The following is a 19,852-nucleotide window of genomic DNA, read 5'->3' as shown; positions in this document are numbered from 1 at the left end:
TCTGGAGCTTCTTTCAGCCACTTGTTCCATTTACCAGAAGATCATTTTAGGTATTCATTCTCATTACCTGCAATCTGCATGAGGTAGACACGGATTGCATTGGCAGCAGCACCACATAAAAATATTCCACTCAGCAAGGCACAGAGGTTGGTTAGGTTGTCAGCAAGTTCACCAGTGGGATTTGTGTAGATGACATCAATTACTTTCCCCAAGAAAAAAGGGGCAGACATTGTGATGACACTGGAAACTGTCAGAAAGCCAACAGCAGCTAGGGGAAAATATAAGCTGTTTAATAAATGGGAAAAAATGATGCAAGGATGATAAAATTAACATTTTATAAAATACTTCAGCTTCTTATATTTTAGCAGTCTAACTGGAGAATTCAGACCAACTGCTCATCTAATCTAGCATCCTGTCCTCACAGTAGCCAACCAAATGCCTGTGGGAAACCTGAGCACAAGAGCCCTCCCATCTCCTGGAGTTTCCAGAAACTGGTACTCAGAAGCATTCTGTCCACAATAAACATGGATACTTTGTGAAATACTTATATGAGACATCAGCTTAACATCAGGTGCATTTCACAGTGCCTAATTTAAAGGGAATCTGTATAGCAGATATAAATTAAGATAAAGTGTCCTTTGAAAGGGTTTCCTCATAGTTAACCCTGATGGACCATAGCCAATCCAGGATAACATGTAACAACATGTCACTGCATGATATAATCACTCAGGCTACACAGTATTATGTTGCACTGACACTCATGGCCAGACTTTGGTAATATGGCACCCTGAGAAAGGACATTTTGCGCCCCCTCAGCTTTGAGTAAAGGTAAAGGGACCCCTGGCCATTAGGTCCAGTCGTGACTGACTTGGGGGTTATGGCGCTCATATTGCTTTATTGGCCAAGGGAGCCGGCGTACAGCTTCCAGGTCATGTGGCCAGCATGACTAAGCCACTTCTGGCGAACCAGAGCGGCACACGGAAACGCCGTTTACCTTCCCGCCGGAGCGGTACCTATTTATCTACTTGCACTTTGACGTGCTTTCGAACTGCTAGGTTGGCAGGAGCAGGGACCGAGCAACAGGAGCTCACCCCATCACGGGGACCTTCTGATCAGCAAGTCCTAGGCTCTGTGGTTTAACCCACAGCGCCACTCGTGTCCCCTAGCTTTGAGTAGGTACCCGTATAAATATAGGTTGTTGTTGTTGTTGTTGTTGTTGTTCCCCCTCGGCTTGGCACCCTGTGCTGGGGAACTGCCCGCACCACCCTAAATCCAGTGCTGCTCACACTGAAGGTGGGGAGAGGCAATACAATGTCGCTGCCTAGACAACAGGGCCGACATTCTCTGCCTTTCTACAGCATATTGCAGAGTACATTGCCCACTTGTAATGCATGGCAAAACTTCTGCATTGATCCAATTTTTGTAGCATGCACTTTTGCATCACCACTTGGAACAGAATATGGACACACAGAAGTATGTTCCACTAAAAGTAATGCAGTATTCAGATGTTCATCCCATGGCACGCTATACTTTTAAAGCATCTTCAGAACACATTCTTTCCCTCAAGGAATACTGAGCACTGTAGTTTACCCCTCACAGAATTCCCTGCCTCCCTTTGCAAAGCGTCCCAAACTACACCATCTGGAACCTTTGAGGAACAGACCGTGCTTTGCATGCGCTCTAAAGGCATCATGCGTATGCAGCCATGGTGGAAGAAAGAGAATGAGGACAGCTCACTGTTGTAGGATGGCCAGCTAATATAGAAGTGGATCGACCCAGCTTCCTGCATTTCTGGACTCTCCCTGGGTGCATGGCTAGAGGGGCTGTCACAATGTGCTCCTGCACGTCAAAATTTACCACCACATCCTTGTGGATGTATCAGAAAGGGAAAGAGAACAAAACTGTAGGACCTGTGGAGTGGGGGAAAGAAAGATTAAGCTCCAGAAGTCCGGCGTTTGGGAGAGATAAAAAGCTGCATAGAGTCAGTTCTTTATAGTGGGCATTTGTGGGGTGGAGCAAAGGTGCAACCAGGGGGTAGAAGAGAACGACCTCATGGGGGGGGGGAGCATTTTCTCAACTCTCAGCCATTGAGTGGGTGGAGGCGAATGAAGTGGGAGAAAAAAAGGGAAAACAGAGAGAAAAGCCAACGAAGCCTGGCAGGGCATGGTAGTAGCACGGAGCGCCCTTGGCTCCCCAGAGCCCTCCGGGAGGCGAGCAGGAAGACGTTCCCGGGGCGGCAGAGGAGGAGGAGGTACCTGTCAGTCTCCAGCGCTCGGGATATGCCAAGGCCAGGAGCCTCTTGGCGTCCGAGACCTCGGCGGCGGGCCCGGCAGCCGGGGGCAGCGCGGCTCCCGAGGGGTCGCCCGCCTTCTTCCGCGAGGTCCCCGCCGAGGCCGCCCACGAGGACGCGGCGGAGCGGGGAGCCGAGCGCAGGGAGCCGAGCGAAGGAACAGCAGCGTCCCGCCACCTGCCCGCCGAGGGCGACGCGGCCCACCCGCCGCCGCCGCCACCGGCCGCCGCCGCGCCTCTGAGAGGAGCCGGAGTCCAGGGCCAGCAGTGCAGGCGCCGGCGCCGCTGCTGGCGCCACAGCAGCAGCAAAGGGAGGCGGGGAAGCAAGCCTGCCATGGAGCAAATGGCCGGTGGCCGCGCGGAGGTGGCGGCTCCTTGCTGCTGCTGCTTCCTTGGTTCGGGAGAGAGCAAAGCAGCGCCTCCTCACAGGCTGCGCCGCCGGCGCTGCCCCATAGAGCGCGGCCCGCCTAAACGGGGCCCAGCCCGGCCCCTCCTGCTTCTGCTGGGCGCTGATAAGGCTCTCAGCTGAGGCGGCCTCCGACCATCCCCAGCCGGCAGAAGCGACCCGCCCGAGCGATCGTGGCGTCCGGCGGCGCCCTCTACCGCTCGCGGCCCGGACCAGGGCGTAGAGGCCGCTGCTAGTGCAGCCTGTGCCGGGAGGACAGGGAGCCTCCCTGAGAAGCCCGCCTCCCGCGCCCCATGATCACCACGCTGATAACGAAAACGAGAAAACAAAAACAACAACAATACCCTATCGCTCTGCCAGGTTTTCAGTTAAGGTTCCTGAAACACGCTATGTGACTCCCCCCCCCCCAAAAAAAAAAGCTTATTGGAACATGTGCAGGGTGCCGCTCTCCCCGGAACTACACTAAACCAGGTTTTGGACTTGTCGCTGCAAGCCTATGTACACTTGGGAGTGAGAGAGTCCAGGGAATAAAACTGATCTGCACTTTTATTTATTTTTTACACACACCTAATTTGGGGAGGAGGGGAGGGTTTATTGGTTTGTTATTTTTTCTTCTTGTTTTTATTACGTATTTTGTGTTCCTATCTCTACTTTCCAGTGAACCCGGTAAGCATATATGGGTTGTAAAAGCCAAGGAGTTTCCAGTCACTGTGTACAACTTCCAGGTAAGTCTGTGTCTAAGGTAAGGTTCCTTTTTAGGAATGTCCTGTCATTTTGGCTCAGATCTTCAACTCAGCCATATGGCTCACTGGGTGATGATCTTGGACCAACCACTACTACTAAGCCTACCCTAGGTTTGTTGTGAAAACACCAAGCAGGTGCATAAGTACCATGCTTATCCATGTATGCTGCCTTGAATTCCTTGCAGAAAAAGCGAGATATAAATGTGGTAAATAAAGTTATCTCTATTTGGTACAGTGGTACCTTGGTTCTCGAATGTAATCTGTTCCGGAAGACCATTCGAGTTCCAAAACATTCAAGAACTGAAAACTCAATGCGGAAGCCTCTGTTCAACTAAGAAAATTGAAAAACATGCAGCGGAAGCTGTTTGACTTCCAAGGCGAGTTCAAAAACAGAAGCATTTATTTCTGGGTTTTCGGCGCTTGGGTTACGAAACATTTGTCAACAGAGACATTCAAGAACCGAGGTACCACTGTATGTAACTTGTTCAGTGTTCTGATGCCTGCAACCTAAGAACTGGCTGATTAATTCAGATCAATACAGAAGATTCATAGAATTGTAAAGTTGGAAGGGACCCTGAGGGCCTTGTAGTCTAACACCCTGCAATGAAGGAATCTCAACTAAAGCATCCACAGCAGATGACCATCCAACCCCTACTTAAACACCTCCAAAGAAGGAGAGTATCACCTTCTGGGGGAGTCGGTTCCACTGTCAAACAGCTCTTACAGTCATAAAATTCTTCCTGATGTTTAGTCAGAATCTCCTTTCTTGTAACCTGAATCCATTGGTTCGGGTCCTAAACTCTAGAGCAGGAGAAAACAAGCTTGCTCCATCTTCCATGAGACAGCCCTTTAGATATTTGAAGATGGCTACTGTATCTCCGCTCAGTCTCTTCTTATCCAGGCCCTTATTCAGTTCTTCCTCAGTTCAGTACTTAAGGCTGGCGAGTCACAGAAATTTTAATTGCCATTTTGACAGTCCATTTTTATCCATGTTTATTGGGAAGCAAGGTATGCAGAGGATTGCAGCCCTCAGAGTACAAGAGCCTCCTGTCAAAGTATGAAATGGGCATCTGGGCCCACTTCTGAACCTAAAGCCTTGGGCAGGTTTCACCAACCTGGCCCCCTCCAGATGTTTTGGACTACAGTACAACTCCTCACTTCCAGCCAGCCCCTAGGCAATTTAAAAGATGGAAATTGTAATTAAAGAGAAGCATACAGCAGGCTCAAGTTAACCTTCATGCCCTGCTTTTGTGAACTTTTCAGAAACATCTGTCTAGTTACTGTTAGAAACAGGATGCTAACTAAATGGCCGCTCTGTTCGAGACAGCTGGGCTGTCATATTTTGAAGATTTTATACAGCCTCTGTTTTAGGCTAGCCCCTCCTTTCTAAAACTCCCTGTCTTCTCTGATCTCTACCAGCAAGTGCTATTAGGATAAGAAAGGATTTCCAGTGTATAAACTGGGTTCATTGTAGAGAGGACAATAATTAATTTTCAAAGAGAAGTAGAGAACCACAGAGCCTAACTTTATATAAAAATAAAAAAAGATTGCATTCCTTGCATGCACTATTATTTATTTCTGATAAATACTAGTGTTAAGCAGCATTGTCCATTTTTTGTGGGGGGAGGCAGAAGGCATGATTATTTCAAAACACCGCAGCAAAGGTGTACTTCTAATCCTGCCTGTTTCCTATGAATTTTATATATGTTCCTCTGTATGCCTGCACCACTCTCATTCCATGCATGGAAAATTCATTCAACTAGAATCAGGAAACAGAAATGCTCTTAGAGCCTTTACCCCTTGTTAGTGCATTTTTGAGTGTGCTTTCCCCCTTTGGAAGAGTAAGACGCAGCCAACTGATAATTCAAATAAAGAAATCACAACCCTGTTGAAGCTGGAAATGGGAGGTCTTAATTCAAAGCATCTGGACAGGAAGGGACAAACCAAAAATCTGGCACATTTCCCTTTTCTTTCTGAAATATTGCCAATATCATAGTAATAAAGAGTAAGGCCTGTGGAAGAAAGCACTAGATTAGGCTCCACTGATTAAAAATCCCCCACTAGTCTATTATAATTGAGATATATCTTTGAATACAATTCTAGCAGCTTTTCCCTTCTATGGTTTTAAGGATATTTTCTGGACTCTGTAAATTATTTCAATACAGTATGCTGTTTGTCTTCTGAGCATATATGGGGTTCCCTCCAAGGAGAACAGGTCTTTCAATACGGAGGTCCTGCTGACATGCTCCTTTGTGAAGAGAATCATGTAGCAACAACCAGTCCTTTTCCCCCTAAAAAATGTTTAGGGGTACTCTCATTTTGACTCAAGAAAATCACCATTTTATAGTTCAGATCAGGAAACATAAAAACAGTAAATGGACAAAAGTACAAAGATTCACAAAATGTTTAGGGGTATGCGTACCCCTGCATTCCCCCAGAAAAAATCACTGGCCACAGCCCATTTATGAAGCCCATCAGGGGGCTACTCAGTTGTGTCCATCATTTTTTAAAAGGGGTTTTAAAAAACACGTTATCCTGATAATTTGTTTTGCTGCATCAGCATTTATATGTGCCAACAAATCACTGTCTTCCATCTTAAGAGTAGTGCCAAAATTACGTGCCCAAGGATTAAGGCTTTCTGGGAGATGATATATAATGAACTGAAAAAGGTATTTAAATATACCATTTTGAAGAAACCAGAGGCCTTTCTCCTGGGCATAGTTGACCAATCAGTGTTAAAGAAGGATAGAACTTTCTTTATGTATGCCACAACAGCAGCAAGAATACTTATCGCAAAATATTGGAAGACACAAGATCTACCCACTTTGGAAGAATGGCAGATGAAGGTGATGGACATATGGAATTGGCGGAAATGACTGGCAGGATGCGAGACCAGGGAGAAGAGTCAGTGGAAGAAGATTGGAAGAAATTTAAAGATTATTTACAGAGATATTGTAAAATTAATGAATTTTAGAATAATGTTGGATTGGAACTAAGTGATTCCTAGCTGTAACGGGTTAAAAGAATATGAAAAAATGGGTTTATATAAGTAAAAATTCAAGATTGTAATAATTTAAGAATAAGATTTGGGTAGTAAAAGGAGGGAAATAAATTGTTGAATTAATAATTTGATTTGGAATGCAAAAAAGGGTGGTATGAGGAGGTCCGAGAAACAGGTAAATGAAAAATAATGTGATGGAAAGATGGATTGTTTTTAATAATTTTTCTTTTTTCTTTTTTCATTTTTTTTTGTAATATAAAAACCTTAATAAAAATTATTATAAAAAAAAGAGTAGTGCCAAAATTATGTTTGGACATAAGACATGTTGAAGCATGATGCCCCCATGCCAATAATAGCCAATGTGGGTAGAAATGAAGGAACTCGAGGTGTGCATGTCACAATATGCTTGGGGTCACCCGTGACAGAGTCTTGCATCCAAAGCAAACAAAGCAGGTATCTTCAACCTTTCCGGATCCACGACCCACTTTTAACCCATATATTTGTACAATGGTAGGGCTCCAGTTGCAACCCACCTTAGGTCAAGCTGCAACCCACTAATGTCTTCTGACCCACCAGATGAAGACCAGTGTCATAGAGGACATTCTCCTGAAGGTGAATGTATGCTTTGGGAAGCCAGGAAGATTGCTGTTATGGCCTGGCTTGGCTTTCATATTATCAGTGATAACAGCACATACTGTCATTCTGAAAGCACAGTTGCATAACTCAGTACGCAACATGCATAATAAATCAAGCCCTATAAAAGCACATTTGCAATTAACAGCTTGACTTTCTGTTTTGGGGTGTGTGTTGCACCTTCTAATCAGGAAAACTAGATGGCAAAGACTTGGCAGTGGCTGTAAAATTATGGTTGGTTAACAACCCTACTTTCAGTCTACTGTAAGGACACCAACACCTCCCCACCCCCCACCCCCCATATTGAAATTAAAAATTCTAGTGGTGTTTTTTTTTAATATAAACTCTACAATAAATTAAAACAGATAATGCAAAGATGCATGACTTACATAGTATTGAATGGAGTTTGGTCCCAAGGCTTGGTTGTTGTAAATTGGTACAAAGGTATAAAATTGTGCAACTGTCAACCTATGCCAGCTACAACAGCAGATTTTGCAAGGCATTAACTTGTGTGTGCATAAAGCATAGTACATTATACAGTGGTATCTCAGGTTAAGTACTTAATTCGTTCCAGAGGTCCGTACTTAACCTGAAACTGTTCTTAACCTGAAGCACCACTTTAGCTAATGGGGCCTCCTGCTGTCGAGGCGCCACCAGAGCATGATTTCTGTTCTCATCCTGAAGTAAAGTTCTTAACCCAAGGTACTATTTCTGGGTTAACAGAGTCTAACCTGAAGCGTATGTAACCCGTGGTACCTTAACCCGAGGTATCACTGTACTTCGTAAGTATCCAGGGCACACAGGGCAATTCCATACCTCCCTGCTGCTCTCAGATACCAATCTTGCTACAACATACGATGTTGCACAGCAGATTTAATGAACACATCAGAGTGCTCTGTAGATTGATTGTCTTTTATATATCAACCTTTTATGCTCCTCCACACCCACCCAATGCTCCTATTCCTTCTTTTAGACTCTTTTAAATTCTTATAGATTTTTATATTTACCTTCTGTTTTAATACCTTTTAGCTTTCCAAAACGCTTTTCAGATTTTAAATGACTGTATCCCACTCTTTTATGCTGGTCTATGACCGTAATAAAGATTTGTATTGTACTGAAAATATTTTAACATAATTTGGAAATGTCACAAACAGTAGTCTAACTTTACAGGGGGTTGTAGGGATCTGAGGAGGGAGAGCATTGCTGAAGATGGCCTCCCTCCCCTTTCTATTCACAGAAGCCTGCTGTTAGAGCAGCAGCAGTTGCATACAACCCAGTAACTTTTGCATGATCCCTTCTATTAGAAGTTAGGAATAATGTGATGCAATTTATATTGTTGTTTCTTTTCTTAAAGCCAGCAGCCAAAGAAATTAATTTTTAAACATTAGTAGTGGCTTGCAAGCTTTGAACCGGCTTGCTTCTTAGTGCCAAACAGGAAAGCAAACACCAACATACTGCTAACCAACCTTATTGTTAAGAGCTGGGTGATATGCTATGGTTGAGACCTGGGTAATTCTTATCCCTGCTATGGCACTCTGACCTCCCCATTCCATGTGCCACAAAAAGGAAGACTGCACCCCTAACCAAGTGGGGTGGGTATGCCTGGAAATAGAGGGGCCACAGCTTGGATTAGGCCTGTGTTTTTGCCCACCACCAAGTTAAAAGGTTGTGTTTTATCAGGTTTCCGCTTCTGGTTTCCCCCCACATTTTAACAGTAAGTATTTCCCCCCCTGTGGTACTGCAATTGTAAATTCTTGTAAACTGCCCTGAGTAGGGCATAGGCACTAGAAAGGTGGTACATAAATGTTTATATAAGAAAATACAATAAATGTAGACCATTTGATCAAAATTTGATTTTGAACAGAAACACTCTAGGCTGAAATTTTAACTCAAGTACCTATTTTTTTGGTGTCCACTGAGAACTTGGTTTTAACATTCTAAGAATGGGGACTGAATGTCTGGCTCTAACACATTCATGTGTTAAGAGTACCACTTACCTGCTATTTACATTATGCTTGAGCCAGTAGACAGATACTGCTTCTGTAAAAACCCAGGGGACTGAGAACATCTGTATCATGCACCTGCAGGAGAGCTCACCTGCCTGGCTCATGCAGCAGACAGGTGCAACCCACAAGGTAAAAACTTTTTATCTGTTTATGGAAGTCTAAAGCCCACTCAGTTCCATGCAGAGATACTCAACCTCTTTAAACTAAATGCTTTAATAGAAAAAAAACAAAAATACAAAATCTCTTTCCGGAAAGCAGAAATATTCAGTCTTTTTAGAATGACAAAATTTAAGAGTATGCTTTCTCCAACCCCAGGTTTTGCATGCTCACACACTTGTATGAAAACTTCATGAAACAACTTAATTGTTCAGTAATCAGTGGAAAACATTGGAAGTTGGCAAAGCTGCATCTTCTCACAATTAATAATTTAGTAATACTATTTTTTTCACATCGTCTGCACACCTTTGCCCATATTTATCTGCAGAAAGTATTTTTGGTGAGGTGAAATGTGTCCCTTTCTATTAGGAGTCCAAACATGCTACTATAAAGTCAGCCATATTTTGCTAGTTCTTTTCGGAAGGCAAGCTAGTAGTTATCACCCCAGCCATCTAGTATTCTGCATCACCATCACAGTGCAAACAGATTTGGGGGGGCCCCCACAAATTTCTGATCAAGAAAGAGCTAAAAACATTATATCTAATGGAAGATACCAAATCCAAATTGCATCGTTTTGCAGCCACTGTCACATTCAAATCACGTTTTTATAATTCAACGATAAAAATAAAAATACTATGCCTTTTATATTAGCAAGCTGGAAACCTGCCTCAATGTTATTTTAAACATTATTTTAATGTTACTTATGTTTGGGAGCAACCCTGTAACAAAATACATTTTTCTTTCCAAGATGATGGCAAAGATTCTTGTGCCACAGAAACTTCGGTGGGGAAGTAAGCAGGTGGAGCTGAATAGCTAAAAGACAGACATATAAACTCCCGGTAACAGTTAAGCAGGACATGCCCATTAATTGCAACACATTCAAGTCAATGATCTGAGTTGCTTGGACTGAGTTTTGGCTATCCCTTCAGAAGAATATTATGTGTAGCTGGTTCCCACCCACCCCCAATAGCTTCCTGCCCTTGCAGTGAAGTTCTCCTGTTGTTCTCCCTGTCCTATCTTTTTTTTTTTTTTTCAACAATACAAGACATCTTCAAGTACAGTATTTCCATCATTCTGGACATGTCCACCAATGGGAAAGAAAACATTTTTTTTCACAGTCAATTATATATAATCTTAGTTTATAATAGACTCTGGATTTCAACAACACACCCATTTTTTTCTTTTTAAAAAAGGTTAATGTTCCTGATTCTCTTGTGCAATTCCAGTCACTAAAAGGAGGTTACAGGCCATGAACTGTACACTCAGTACATTGTTTATCTGTCCAGTATATACACCAACCAGTTCACTGGAAGAACCATCGACGGGAGCATTGCAGTAAGTGTTTCGAATATCCCAAACCCGAACAGAATTATCCATTGATGCAGAAGCAATCAAGCTACTGTCCGGACTGAAAGTAAGGCTGGTGATATTATCCGTGTGCCCTCTTAGTTCTTTGTAAAGCGTGCCAGATGCCAGGTCCCACAGCTTTAACCGCTGGTCTTCACCTGCTGAAGCCAAATACTTACCATTTGGAGAAAACGCAAGCGACAACACAGGGCCCCGGTGACCTGTAAACAGGCGCACTGTGTTTCCTTGCTGTGTGCTCCAGAGACGCACTGTTTTATCTGTGGATCCTGTTGCCAAGTAGTTAGAATTGGGGTGAAACTTAATGCAGTCCACGTCTGCCAAATGGCCTGCATATATCCTCAGTGGGTACGTCCGATCAAATGACCAGAGTCTTCCTGTGCGGTCATGGGAGCCGCTGGCAAAATACAAGCTACAAGGGCTAATGTCCAGATCCCACACAGGATAGGCGTGCCCTTGGTACAACACAGTGTTTGTGAAACATCCAAGGTCCCAGTATCGGATGGATGTGTCTTCGGAACATGACAGCAGTCCTGAACTGTCTGACAGAAACCTTGTGCTATACACTGGTCCGCAGTGCCCTCTTAGTATCTTCATCTCTGTTCCCACGTTATTATCGTCATCTTCACCCTGCAAGGAGGAATAAAGAAGTCAAGTCTGTCCATCTGTCCAGAGGACATATTGGTGAACATTTGAGATCTATGCTCAAGAGTAGCAATAAGAATGGAGGGAAAATTTCTGGGACCCCCAAGGCTTCACCAGCTTTAAGGGCAGCAGCAAACTATAGAATAGGAAACAAATTGGAATTGCAATATTTAGATGTTTAGGACTACCTATTTACTTAAGATGGTAAATTGTCTATTGCAAGTAATGAAGGGCAAGCTTACTGCAAGATGGTATAGACGGCAAAAGATACCAGTTAAAATCAGTGCCACTAAAATTGGTGGATTGTAGACTGGTGCCACTCAGTGAACCATTGGCTGCTGGTCCCTGCCAACTCTGCCATGACCCACCACCACCATCTTAGTAGTTGCTTTTATAACAAAACTAACTAAAAGTGGCAAATTTTCTGGGACTGCTCTACACTGTTCCCAGTCTGCAGAAAAGAAGGAACAGGACCAGATAAGACCCAATTAATATTTTAATGGACAATGGAGTCCATTAAAAAGCTTACAGTCCTGTTTATTGCTGGGACTTCCGGGTTAGCGCCAACATCTAATGGCGGATTCCCTCCAATCTCCGGAGGGAATCGGCTCAGTAGGGATCGGGTCTTGCCGTGCCGGCGACGCGGGGACCCTTAAAAACCACAGGCGCGGATGCCTGTGGACGTGGTGACTCAGCGGGCACCATTAGCACCCCCCCGACCCGCAAAGGAGCCTTTTTAAAGGCTTCGGAACGGGGGACGGGGAACAGCGCGGTGCTGTGAGTCTTATGCTTCCCCTGCTGAGTGAAGCCGCATGCCATGGATGGAGAGCGCTGACTTTTTCCTTTAATATTCGGACCAAAAGCAACAACCCGTGAGTAACATGGAAATTGGACTTAAAAGGAAAAATTTCTTTTAAAATTCGGCACGATCGGGGGCAGCGTAAAAAGGAAATCCGCCCCCCCCTGTTTTGTAGATAAGTTAAAGCAAGGACCAGCCAACTAAAGCTGGGAGAAAAAGTTGTCTTTTTGGACTATTATCTCCGCGACTGGACAGTATAATTGATCTTGCTGGAGGATAAGAATTGGTTTAAATTAAAGTGCAACCCCCCGGGACCCGGGTGCGATCTGCGAAAGAGCCTGTTGAAAGATACGGACTTTGACAGCTGTCAAATTAGCTGTCAAAGTCGGGAAATAAAAGGAAACGTTTTTCGTGATTTTGCTGGTTGGACTTTCTTAGTTTGGATTAAAATTGTTGGGAGCAAAGAAAAACAAGTTATATTTTGGTCTATTGGATTGGAATTTTAAGGACATTAAGTAAATAGAATCCCCCTAGAGGGGAGTTTTGGAACAGTGTAAGAAATGGCCCTCAGTGGAAAATTACTTGCTGAGCTGGGCAGGACTTCTTATCTCCTGGGAAAGTTCCAGGAGCAGTGCAACATCTTAACAACAACAGTAAATAATCTTGTGGGAACAGGAAAAGACTCGACACACGTTTTCGACTCTGAACAAGTAACCCTTGAAATTGAAACAGAAACAGTGACAGCTGAAGAAACGAAGTTTGAAAAATCCCAAGAGTTATATGAAGATATGCTGGAAATTAAAGATGAAGCCATAAGGTTTCAGAAGACAAAACTGGACCAGAGGCCTGGTAGCATAAATTTGATTGAGAAGGAAATTGGAGCTTTTGGGACATATAGATTTAAAAGATTCAAGAAACAAAACTTGAGCTCCATTTCTAAATACAGAGGCCTGCTGGGAAGTAAAATGGACATTACTGGAATAGAGCTTCTTCGAGAGTTGGTATTGAAAACAAAGGACTATCAAAAAGACCGGCAGAGAGAAACTGAAAGAGGCTTAAAAGCCTCTGGTGTTTGGGATCCAGGCTGAGAAATGGACGCATTATGGACATTGACTTGGGGATCAAAGCCGGGAAAGGGAGGGTGAGGTTTGGGAATCCGAAGGGTGATAAATTTGTTTAGATTTTGTTTATATCTTTATTTCTTTTTTGTAATTTTTATGGAATGTGGAAAATCGTAGAAGAAAAACTTGGGCCGACTTTAGGAAAAAGGTTTAAGATCAAGTCAGAATTGAGTTTTTGTTAAATTAAATAGTTATTAGGTTTTAAAACAAACTGAGGAATGAAAGAAAGATGAAAAGGGAAATGATTAGTATGACTTAACAAAACTATTAAATTAAGGTTGAGAAATAAGATAAGAACTTGCTGAGTGGATAGTAATGAAATTATAATACAGAAGGGGGAGGTGTGAGGAGGTCGAGGAAATAAGGTTTAAGAGAAAAAAGGGTTTGAAATTATACTTGTTTTGTTTGTGTATGTTTATGTATCTTTGTGTTTGTGTATTTTTGTGTTTTAATTGAAACTTTAATAAATATTATTTTTTTTAAAAAATACAGTCCTGTTTATTATACAAGCAGTCTAGGATCTGAAACCTCCCTTTAGGTATTAATGGGGTCCCCAACCCCGTGAACAACTGCAGAAGCAGTGGTTATAGTAGTTTTACCACCAGCGCTGTTGCTCTAAAAATGTTTTTAAAACTTTTCTAAGAGACATCTCAGATTGCTGCAGCCTTCATACTCCTTCCACAAAAGCTGCAGCTGGTATTCACTGAGAACTGTGTACAAAAAGCAGTAATCAACTAATATTCTGCTTCTGGATTAGATTAGCAGCTGGATGAATAGGCATTAAATTACATTCAGAATGGCAATAGGTTTGAGTCCCGTATCTTTGCCAGTAGATTCAGGCTGGAAATACTATAGCAGAAAAATGTTATTTACTTAACGTTTCTGCAGTTTCATCTTTTCAGAATAAGATTTGTAAGTAGTGCAAGCACCAGCTAACCAAAGCTTTGCAGCAGTCAGGGTGAAATAAAATATCCCTTTACTTTCAGTGATTTTTCAAAACAGCAGATACTGTACAACTGGTGGAAAAACTACATATCACCGAACAGTGCAACTATCTTCTATAGTTACTGTGGCTCAGTTATTTTTCTTAGCTTCAGAGTTAATGGTTTAAATTTATAATACTATTGTTAGTTATTTTATAGTGCCGTATCATTTAAAAATTAGAAAGGTGCAAGATGATAAGAAGAGGAGTTTGGATTTGATATCCCGCTTTATCACTACCCGAAGGAGTCTCAAAGCGGCTAACATTCTCCTTTCCCTTCCTCCCCCACAACAAACACTCTGTGAGGTGAGTGAAGCTGAGAGACTTCAGAGAAGTGTGACTGGCCCAAGGTCACCCAGCAGCTGCATGTGGAGGAGCGGAGACGTGAACCCGGTTCCCCAGATTACGAGTCTACCGCTCTTAACCACTACACTACACTATGGTAAAGTCTTAATTTGACTGCAGGCACTGCATTCTAATTATAATTTTAGAAATGTACTCCTTACTGATCAAAAGGAAAAACTCTCTCTCTCACAAAATCCCTATTCAAACTAGGTTGCAAAAACAACTTTTCTGAGTGCAAACAACTGTGCAGAAACACATCACAGCGACCCGGAAGTGGCCAGAAAAGAGGATGGAGTGGGGTGTAGCGGACTTATGCGTGCTCTGCTATTGCACATGATGACTTGGAATGCAATCCCTGTGCTAACTGGGGGTTGCCTGTACTGTACTACAGAATATGAACACGTTGTTATACCAACTGGAAGCCCAGTAGCATATAGTATTTGGGAGGGTTTCTCAGGGGCCACAGAATCGTATAGATTTTTGACTCCAGCAGTGGACTGGGGGACCTACTCTTGGAGAGAGAAATCTAACTGAACAAGCCTCCTACCTCTGCTTGCATTAAGCGCCCCCCCTTTTTTATGTTGAAACAGCACACAGACATGCTCGTAGAAGCTGTGAACCTATAACCCAGAGCGGATGAGGAAACCCAGTCAGATGGGCGGGGTATAAATAATATATTATTATTATTATTATTATTATTATTATTATTATTATTATTATTATTGGATCCAAAGCCCTTCTATTCTGCTAACATGTTCCAAGAAGGGAGGAAAATTGGGGGTTGTACCCAAAGCTAGTCATCCTCAGAGCAGAACCACTGAAATTAATGGACACTGCCAACATAGGTCTATAACAATGCATCTACAGTGAGTAGAATTTACTTGCCCTTTGTCCATGCAGTGGTCTCCTCCAAACTATGGCTGTCCCACACTTTCCCTTTCCATAGATTTGTAGCTTTGAAAATCCAAATGCTACATCAATTGCACAGCGAATCTCTGGCTTTAGGGAGGAGAAACTGTAGGACAGCAGCAGTTGGAGAAAACGGTAATGACAGCATACACAAGGGGTTCACAATCTGCATTAAGCCAAGGTATTGAGTGGGCCACAGTTCACATTCCTCTGCCTGGGAGCAATGGGAGAGAACTGTTTTTTAAAAAACAACAACAACAAATGGGTATAGAAAGACAAAGGTAAAAAGCCGGGCCACTCCACCTTTTGACTTGCTGGCAGGAAACAGAAAAATGTGGTTTATCCCTGCCTTATCACTTACAGCATCCATTAGCTATCATTAGAGGCTTATATGCACTTACATACAGTTTTCTCCTTGCCCCATGCAGTTTGAACCCCATGATTACACACCTTGGAAGTCAGGGTGCATTAAGGATGAAGCAGCTGTCCATAGGAAGGTCCTGGGAATTCCTAGCAAAGCTGTAAATACATGTTCATTCTAATGGTAAGAAGCAACAAAGAGCTGATCTGTTACATTGCAACCAGCACAACAAAGAATAGCGACTAACCCTTGCCTGAATCTTTACCCAGCAAAAGTTGTTGCTCCTTATCACTTTCACCTAGCAGTTACAACTGATGGGCAGAAGGAGGTGGTGTTTTTTTCCCCTGGCTGGAGGCTACAGCAAGCTTTGAGGATCTCTCATGTAAAAAAATCATTGTAATAAGAACATAAACCAACTCCACCCAAACGTATACTGATAGCAAGATACTCTGACCTCCTCATCCAAGATATCACAAGCCAGGTGGATTCGGGAGACGTCTACCAGATGGGGCTCAGATTTCAGCTTCTTGGACCGCAAGCTCCACAGCTTTACACAGGAATTGTCAAAGCCAGCTGCAAGCAGCTTGCTATCTGGAGAGATCTCTGCAGTGTTCAGCAACTGTTCAGTGTTATAGAACGCATAGAAACAGATGGTGGTGAGCGAGGGCGGTCCATCTTTGACTCTTTTAATGCTATCCTGCAGGATGTCCAAGGCGGCCTCGTTTTGCAGGATGGAAGCAGGCATGTCGGTGGGCTCCAGGCCATTGCTCTCACTGCGTGAAGATCCACTACTACCATACAGCTGGTAGTCCATCCTCTTGGCTGGCTGCACATCTAAGTGAATGTGCAAGGAGAGGACTTTGCAAAGAGCATTGTTATCGTCACTCTGGAGGTAGCGAAGGAGGAAGTTGTAGCTGTCTTCTTGAAGGCGGATGACGTATTTGTTGTCCAGAAATGCCCGGAGTTGGAAGTTGGATAGGATGTCTTGCATGGTTAGTGTGGTCTGTAGCTGCTCAATGATCTCTTTTTGGCTGGCATTCTGCAAGAACATCCCATGAAAGCGACTATAGAAGCTGTCCACTGTGCTCTTCAGGCCATTTTGGACCATGTTAAGATGGAGGTAGACAAAGAGGGGATATAGAAGAGGCATCACTTCATGGCTGTGCTGGGAATCTGAATCTAAACATACAGAAAGAGAGAGAGAGGGTTCACTTTCTCAGCAGATATTTTTATGAAAGCAAGCTAAAACATATTCTAAAGGCTCTTGTGGCTTCTCTTTCTGTGTTTTAAAAATGCACATCGCATGCCATTCAGTGCAATTTTCACCTCATCAAAGGATATCCAGCTGCTCTGAAAGTCCTAAAAGTCCGCATTTGTTTTGCTAAGCCACACTTCATTTTTAATTAGGCATGGGGCTCTCCATCAAAGAAGAGCTTTAGAATGCAACTAGCCCATTTCTGTTAATGCATCATTTAGGAACACACACATTTAGGGACATGGTGTTGACCTGGGAGTGGAGGAAAACACAGTTTGATGTATCACAGTATTTTAATATTCTTTTGGAAGCTGCCCAGAGTGGCTGGAGAAGCCCAGCCAGATGGGCGGGGTATAAATAATAAATTATTATTATTATTATTATTATTGACCAGCAGTTTGGGAAGTATCATAAAATGCTATGCTCTCTCTTCTTCTTTTTTGTATTGGCTTGCTTGTTTTCTGCTTTTTGGCCAAACTGAATCCCAATGGTAATTTCAAGAGTACATCTGAATATATTATTCCATGGCATATGTAAAACTACCATACCCCATTTGGCCACCTTCCTGGAGCCATTTTCCAACTCTGTTCAGGAATAACCATCAGGGCCAGCATAGCCCATTCATGAGAGTGAACTTCAGGCACTATATGTACAAAATGGGAGCCTCTCTCCCTTTGTTACATGCACCAAGGATGCAGAATTTGTAGCTTCACAAATGATGACGCAAAAGCCATTTGAAAAGACCCAGTGAGGGTCAGGGGAGATATGGCACATATGTTTATGAAACTCACCTGTAAGAAAGTTGCGTAATCGCCCAAACTGTACTTCATATTGTTGTGGCTCTGCTAGGCAGGGAGCAGCAGAGATAATGTTGGCACTACCTGATTCAGACTGAACTAAGGGAACAAACGAAGGTTTAAAAAATAGTTTCTATAAAGCACTGGAAGCTGCAATACAACACACCAATTGTTCTTACATTGAAGCACACAAATGACAGATAAGTTTTTAAAAAGTGCCAGATCACCTACATCATTAGAGCAAACAAAATGTTTGTGCTAAATGACCAAAAGTAATCCTACACTTGCTGCACATATATTAACTTTTACATTCAAGACAAGATTTGTGAAGTCACTGAAGCAGTCTAGTACTGCTTGCCTCCTTCCCTCCCATAGACATCTTGTTGGCCAGTGCGAGAACAGAATGCTGGACTAGATGGGTTATTGGTTTTATCCAGCAGGATTTTATTATGTTAAGTATTATTCCTCCTTCAGTGAATGATGGAGATGAACCACTTGTTCATCTCAATACCACAAGCAATAGGGCTACAGCTGCTCAAATATTTTATGCTTGTGACAAAGGCATTTCTAGACAAATATCTTCCCTTTTAAATCACACACGGGAAATGGGGATACAAGTGAATATGTTGCCATTCTACTTGCATTTTGCTGCGACAGGAGTGAATTCATTACCCGTAGGTGAAATCACAAACCAATGCCACAGAGATTTTGTATCACCTGACATCACTTCAAAAAACACTTTATTTCAGACTTTGTTCACTTGTAAGTCCAGCGAAGAGAAAGTTTTTGATTATGGAGAAATCAAACATACAAAGCCGCTGACTGGCATGAATCAGACCTTCCTACTCTTAAAAAAATAAATAAATCCAGCACAGAATACTTCTCATAATTGTGATGTTTTCCCCACACTTGCACCTTTTTTTCAGTGTATTCAAGTTCTCAGCAATCGTAGACCAGCACCACTGCAAGTCACTTAAGCTTTAGAGGTCTGGAGTGGTTATTGATTTCACTGTTAAGTCATAAGCATTCTAGGGATCTAAAGGATTCTGAAGCGAACTTTTGAGGCAAAGCTACTTAAAAGCTGGCAAGAATGGAAAAGACTCAAAGCGTATTACCAGTGAGCCTGCTACCAGTAACTTGGCACTACATTTTAGAATCTGAGAATTTTATTCATTAAATCAGTTAGTATTTTACAATTCGCATCAATATAGCCAACATTTTGCATGGCCTGACAGAATTTAGCTTGTAAGTAAAATAATAAATGAGATTTAAAAGACTGTCTTAGTTTTAAAAACTCATTCTTTCATGAGTTAAAACAGAGAGAGACAGCCCCTCCTCCTAGAGGTAAATACAGTGGTACCTCTAGATGGTGGGCGTATCTTTCAGGATGCGAACGCAGCAAACCCGGAAGTATTTTTCCGGGTTTCACCATATGCACAGAAGCGGCACCCCTGGTTGTAAATTCCTCTGGATGCGGCCGGACCTGCGGAACGGATCCCATTCGCAACTGGAGGTACCACTGTATTCAATCATTTGCTAGAAACAAGGTAATAAGTAACTTTGTCCATGTGATCAGAATTATCCAACTGTCTACGTACTTCTTTTTTAGCTGAACTTAGGTCTTTTGCTTCTATATCACCCACATTCCTTTTTCATCTATCCCTTTAATTTCCCTCATGAATACAAAAATTCAGCAGAGGAGAACATGGGGCCTTCCACATGCTACTGAACTACAACCCCCATGATCCCTGATGTTGGGACATATTGGCTAGGGCTGATGGGAGCTGGAATCCCATTTGGAGGGTCACAGGCTGCATTAATGCTTCTGCAGGTGGCAATGTGCTCTAAACAACAGAGCCTAGAGCTTGCCGATCAGAAGGTCAGCGGTTTGAATCCCTGTGACGGGGTGAGCTCCCGTTGCTCGGTCCCTGCTGCTGCCAATCTAGCAGTTCAAAAGCACGTCAAAGTGCAAGTAGATAAATAGGTACCACTCCGGCGGGAAGGTAAACGGCGTTTCCGTGCGCTGCTCTGGTTCGCCA

The 19,852-nt window shown here is 43.0% G+C and overlaps 2 protein-coding genes and 1 long non-coding RNA gene across 6 annotated transcripts in view; 1 reads left to right on the top strand and 2 right to left on the bottom strand.

Moving 5' to 3' along the window:
* The window catches only part of ABCB10 (ATP binding cassette subfamily B member 10), a 16,095-nt gene extending 12,873 nt beyond the window's left edge, over positions 1 to 3,222 (bottom strand). Inside the window, exons 1-2 of one of the 2 annotated variants that reach the window (XM_083732370.1) lie at positions 2,256 to 3,222; positions 68 to 268 (exon numbers count right to left, since the gene is read on the bottom strand). In XM_083732370.1, the coding sequence (XP_083588496.1) occupies positions 68 to 268; positions 2,256 to 2,625 (571 nt within the window). In that variant the 5' untranslated portion in view covers positions 2,626 to 3,222. Of the gene's footprint in view, positions 1 to 67; positions 269 to 1,737; positions 1,878 to 2,255 lie in introns of those variants that run through there. The other variant, XM_083732371.1, reaches the window with a different exon arrangement.
* On the top strand, positions 2,162 to 10,562 carry LOC310841609. Its single transcript, XR_014562600.1, has 4 exons — positions 2,162 to 2,251; positions 3,354 to 3,420; positions 9,093 to 9,207; positions 10,428 to 10,562. It is a non-coding gene; the product is annotated as an uncharacterized lncRNA (long non-coding RNA).
* Positions 9,276 to 19,852, bottom strand: part of TAF5L (TATA-box binding protein associated factor 5 like) — a 14,612-nt gene continuing 4,035 nt past the window's right edge. For 2 of the 3 annotated variants that reach the window (XM_083732493.1, XM_083732494.1), the window contains 3 exons: positions 17,808 to 17,912; positions 16,216 to 16,940; positions 9,276 to 11,229 (listed from right to left, as the gene is read on the bottom strand). In XM_083732493.1, coding sequence (XP_083588619.1) covers positions 10,429 to 11,229; positions 16,216 to 16,940; positions 17,808 to 17,912 — 1,631 coding nt within the window. In that variant the 3' untranslated portion in view covers positions 9,276 to 10,428. Of the gene's footprint in view, positions 11,230 to 16,215; positions 16,941 to 17,807; positions 19,639 to 19,852 lie in introns of all 3 variants that reach the window. The other variant, XM_083732495.1, reaches the window with a different exon arrangement.

The sequence above is a fragment of the Podarcis gaigeae genome (genome assembly GCF_964106915.1).
Source record: "Podarcis gaigeae genome assembly, chromosome: 3".
In the NCBI taxonomy this organism is placed as follows: domain Eukaryota; kingdom Metazoa; phylum Chordata; class Lepidosauria; order Squamata; family Lacertidae; genus Podarcis; species Podarcis gaigeae.
The sequence above is the reverse complement of the archived record's forward strand: the minus strand, read 5'-3'. Positions and strand labels throughout refer to the sequence as shown.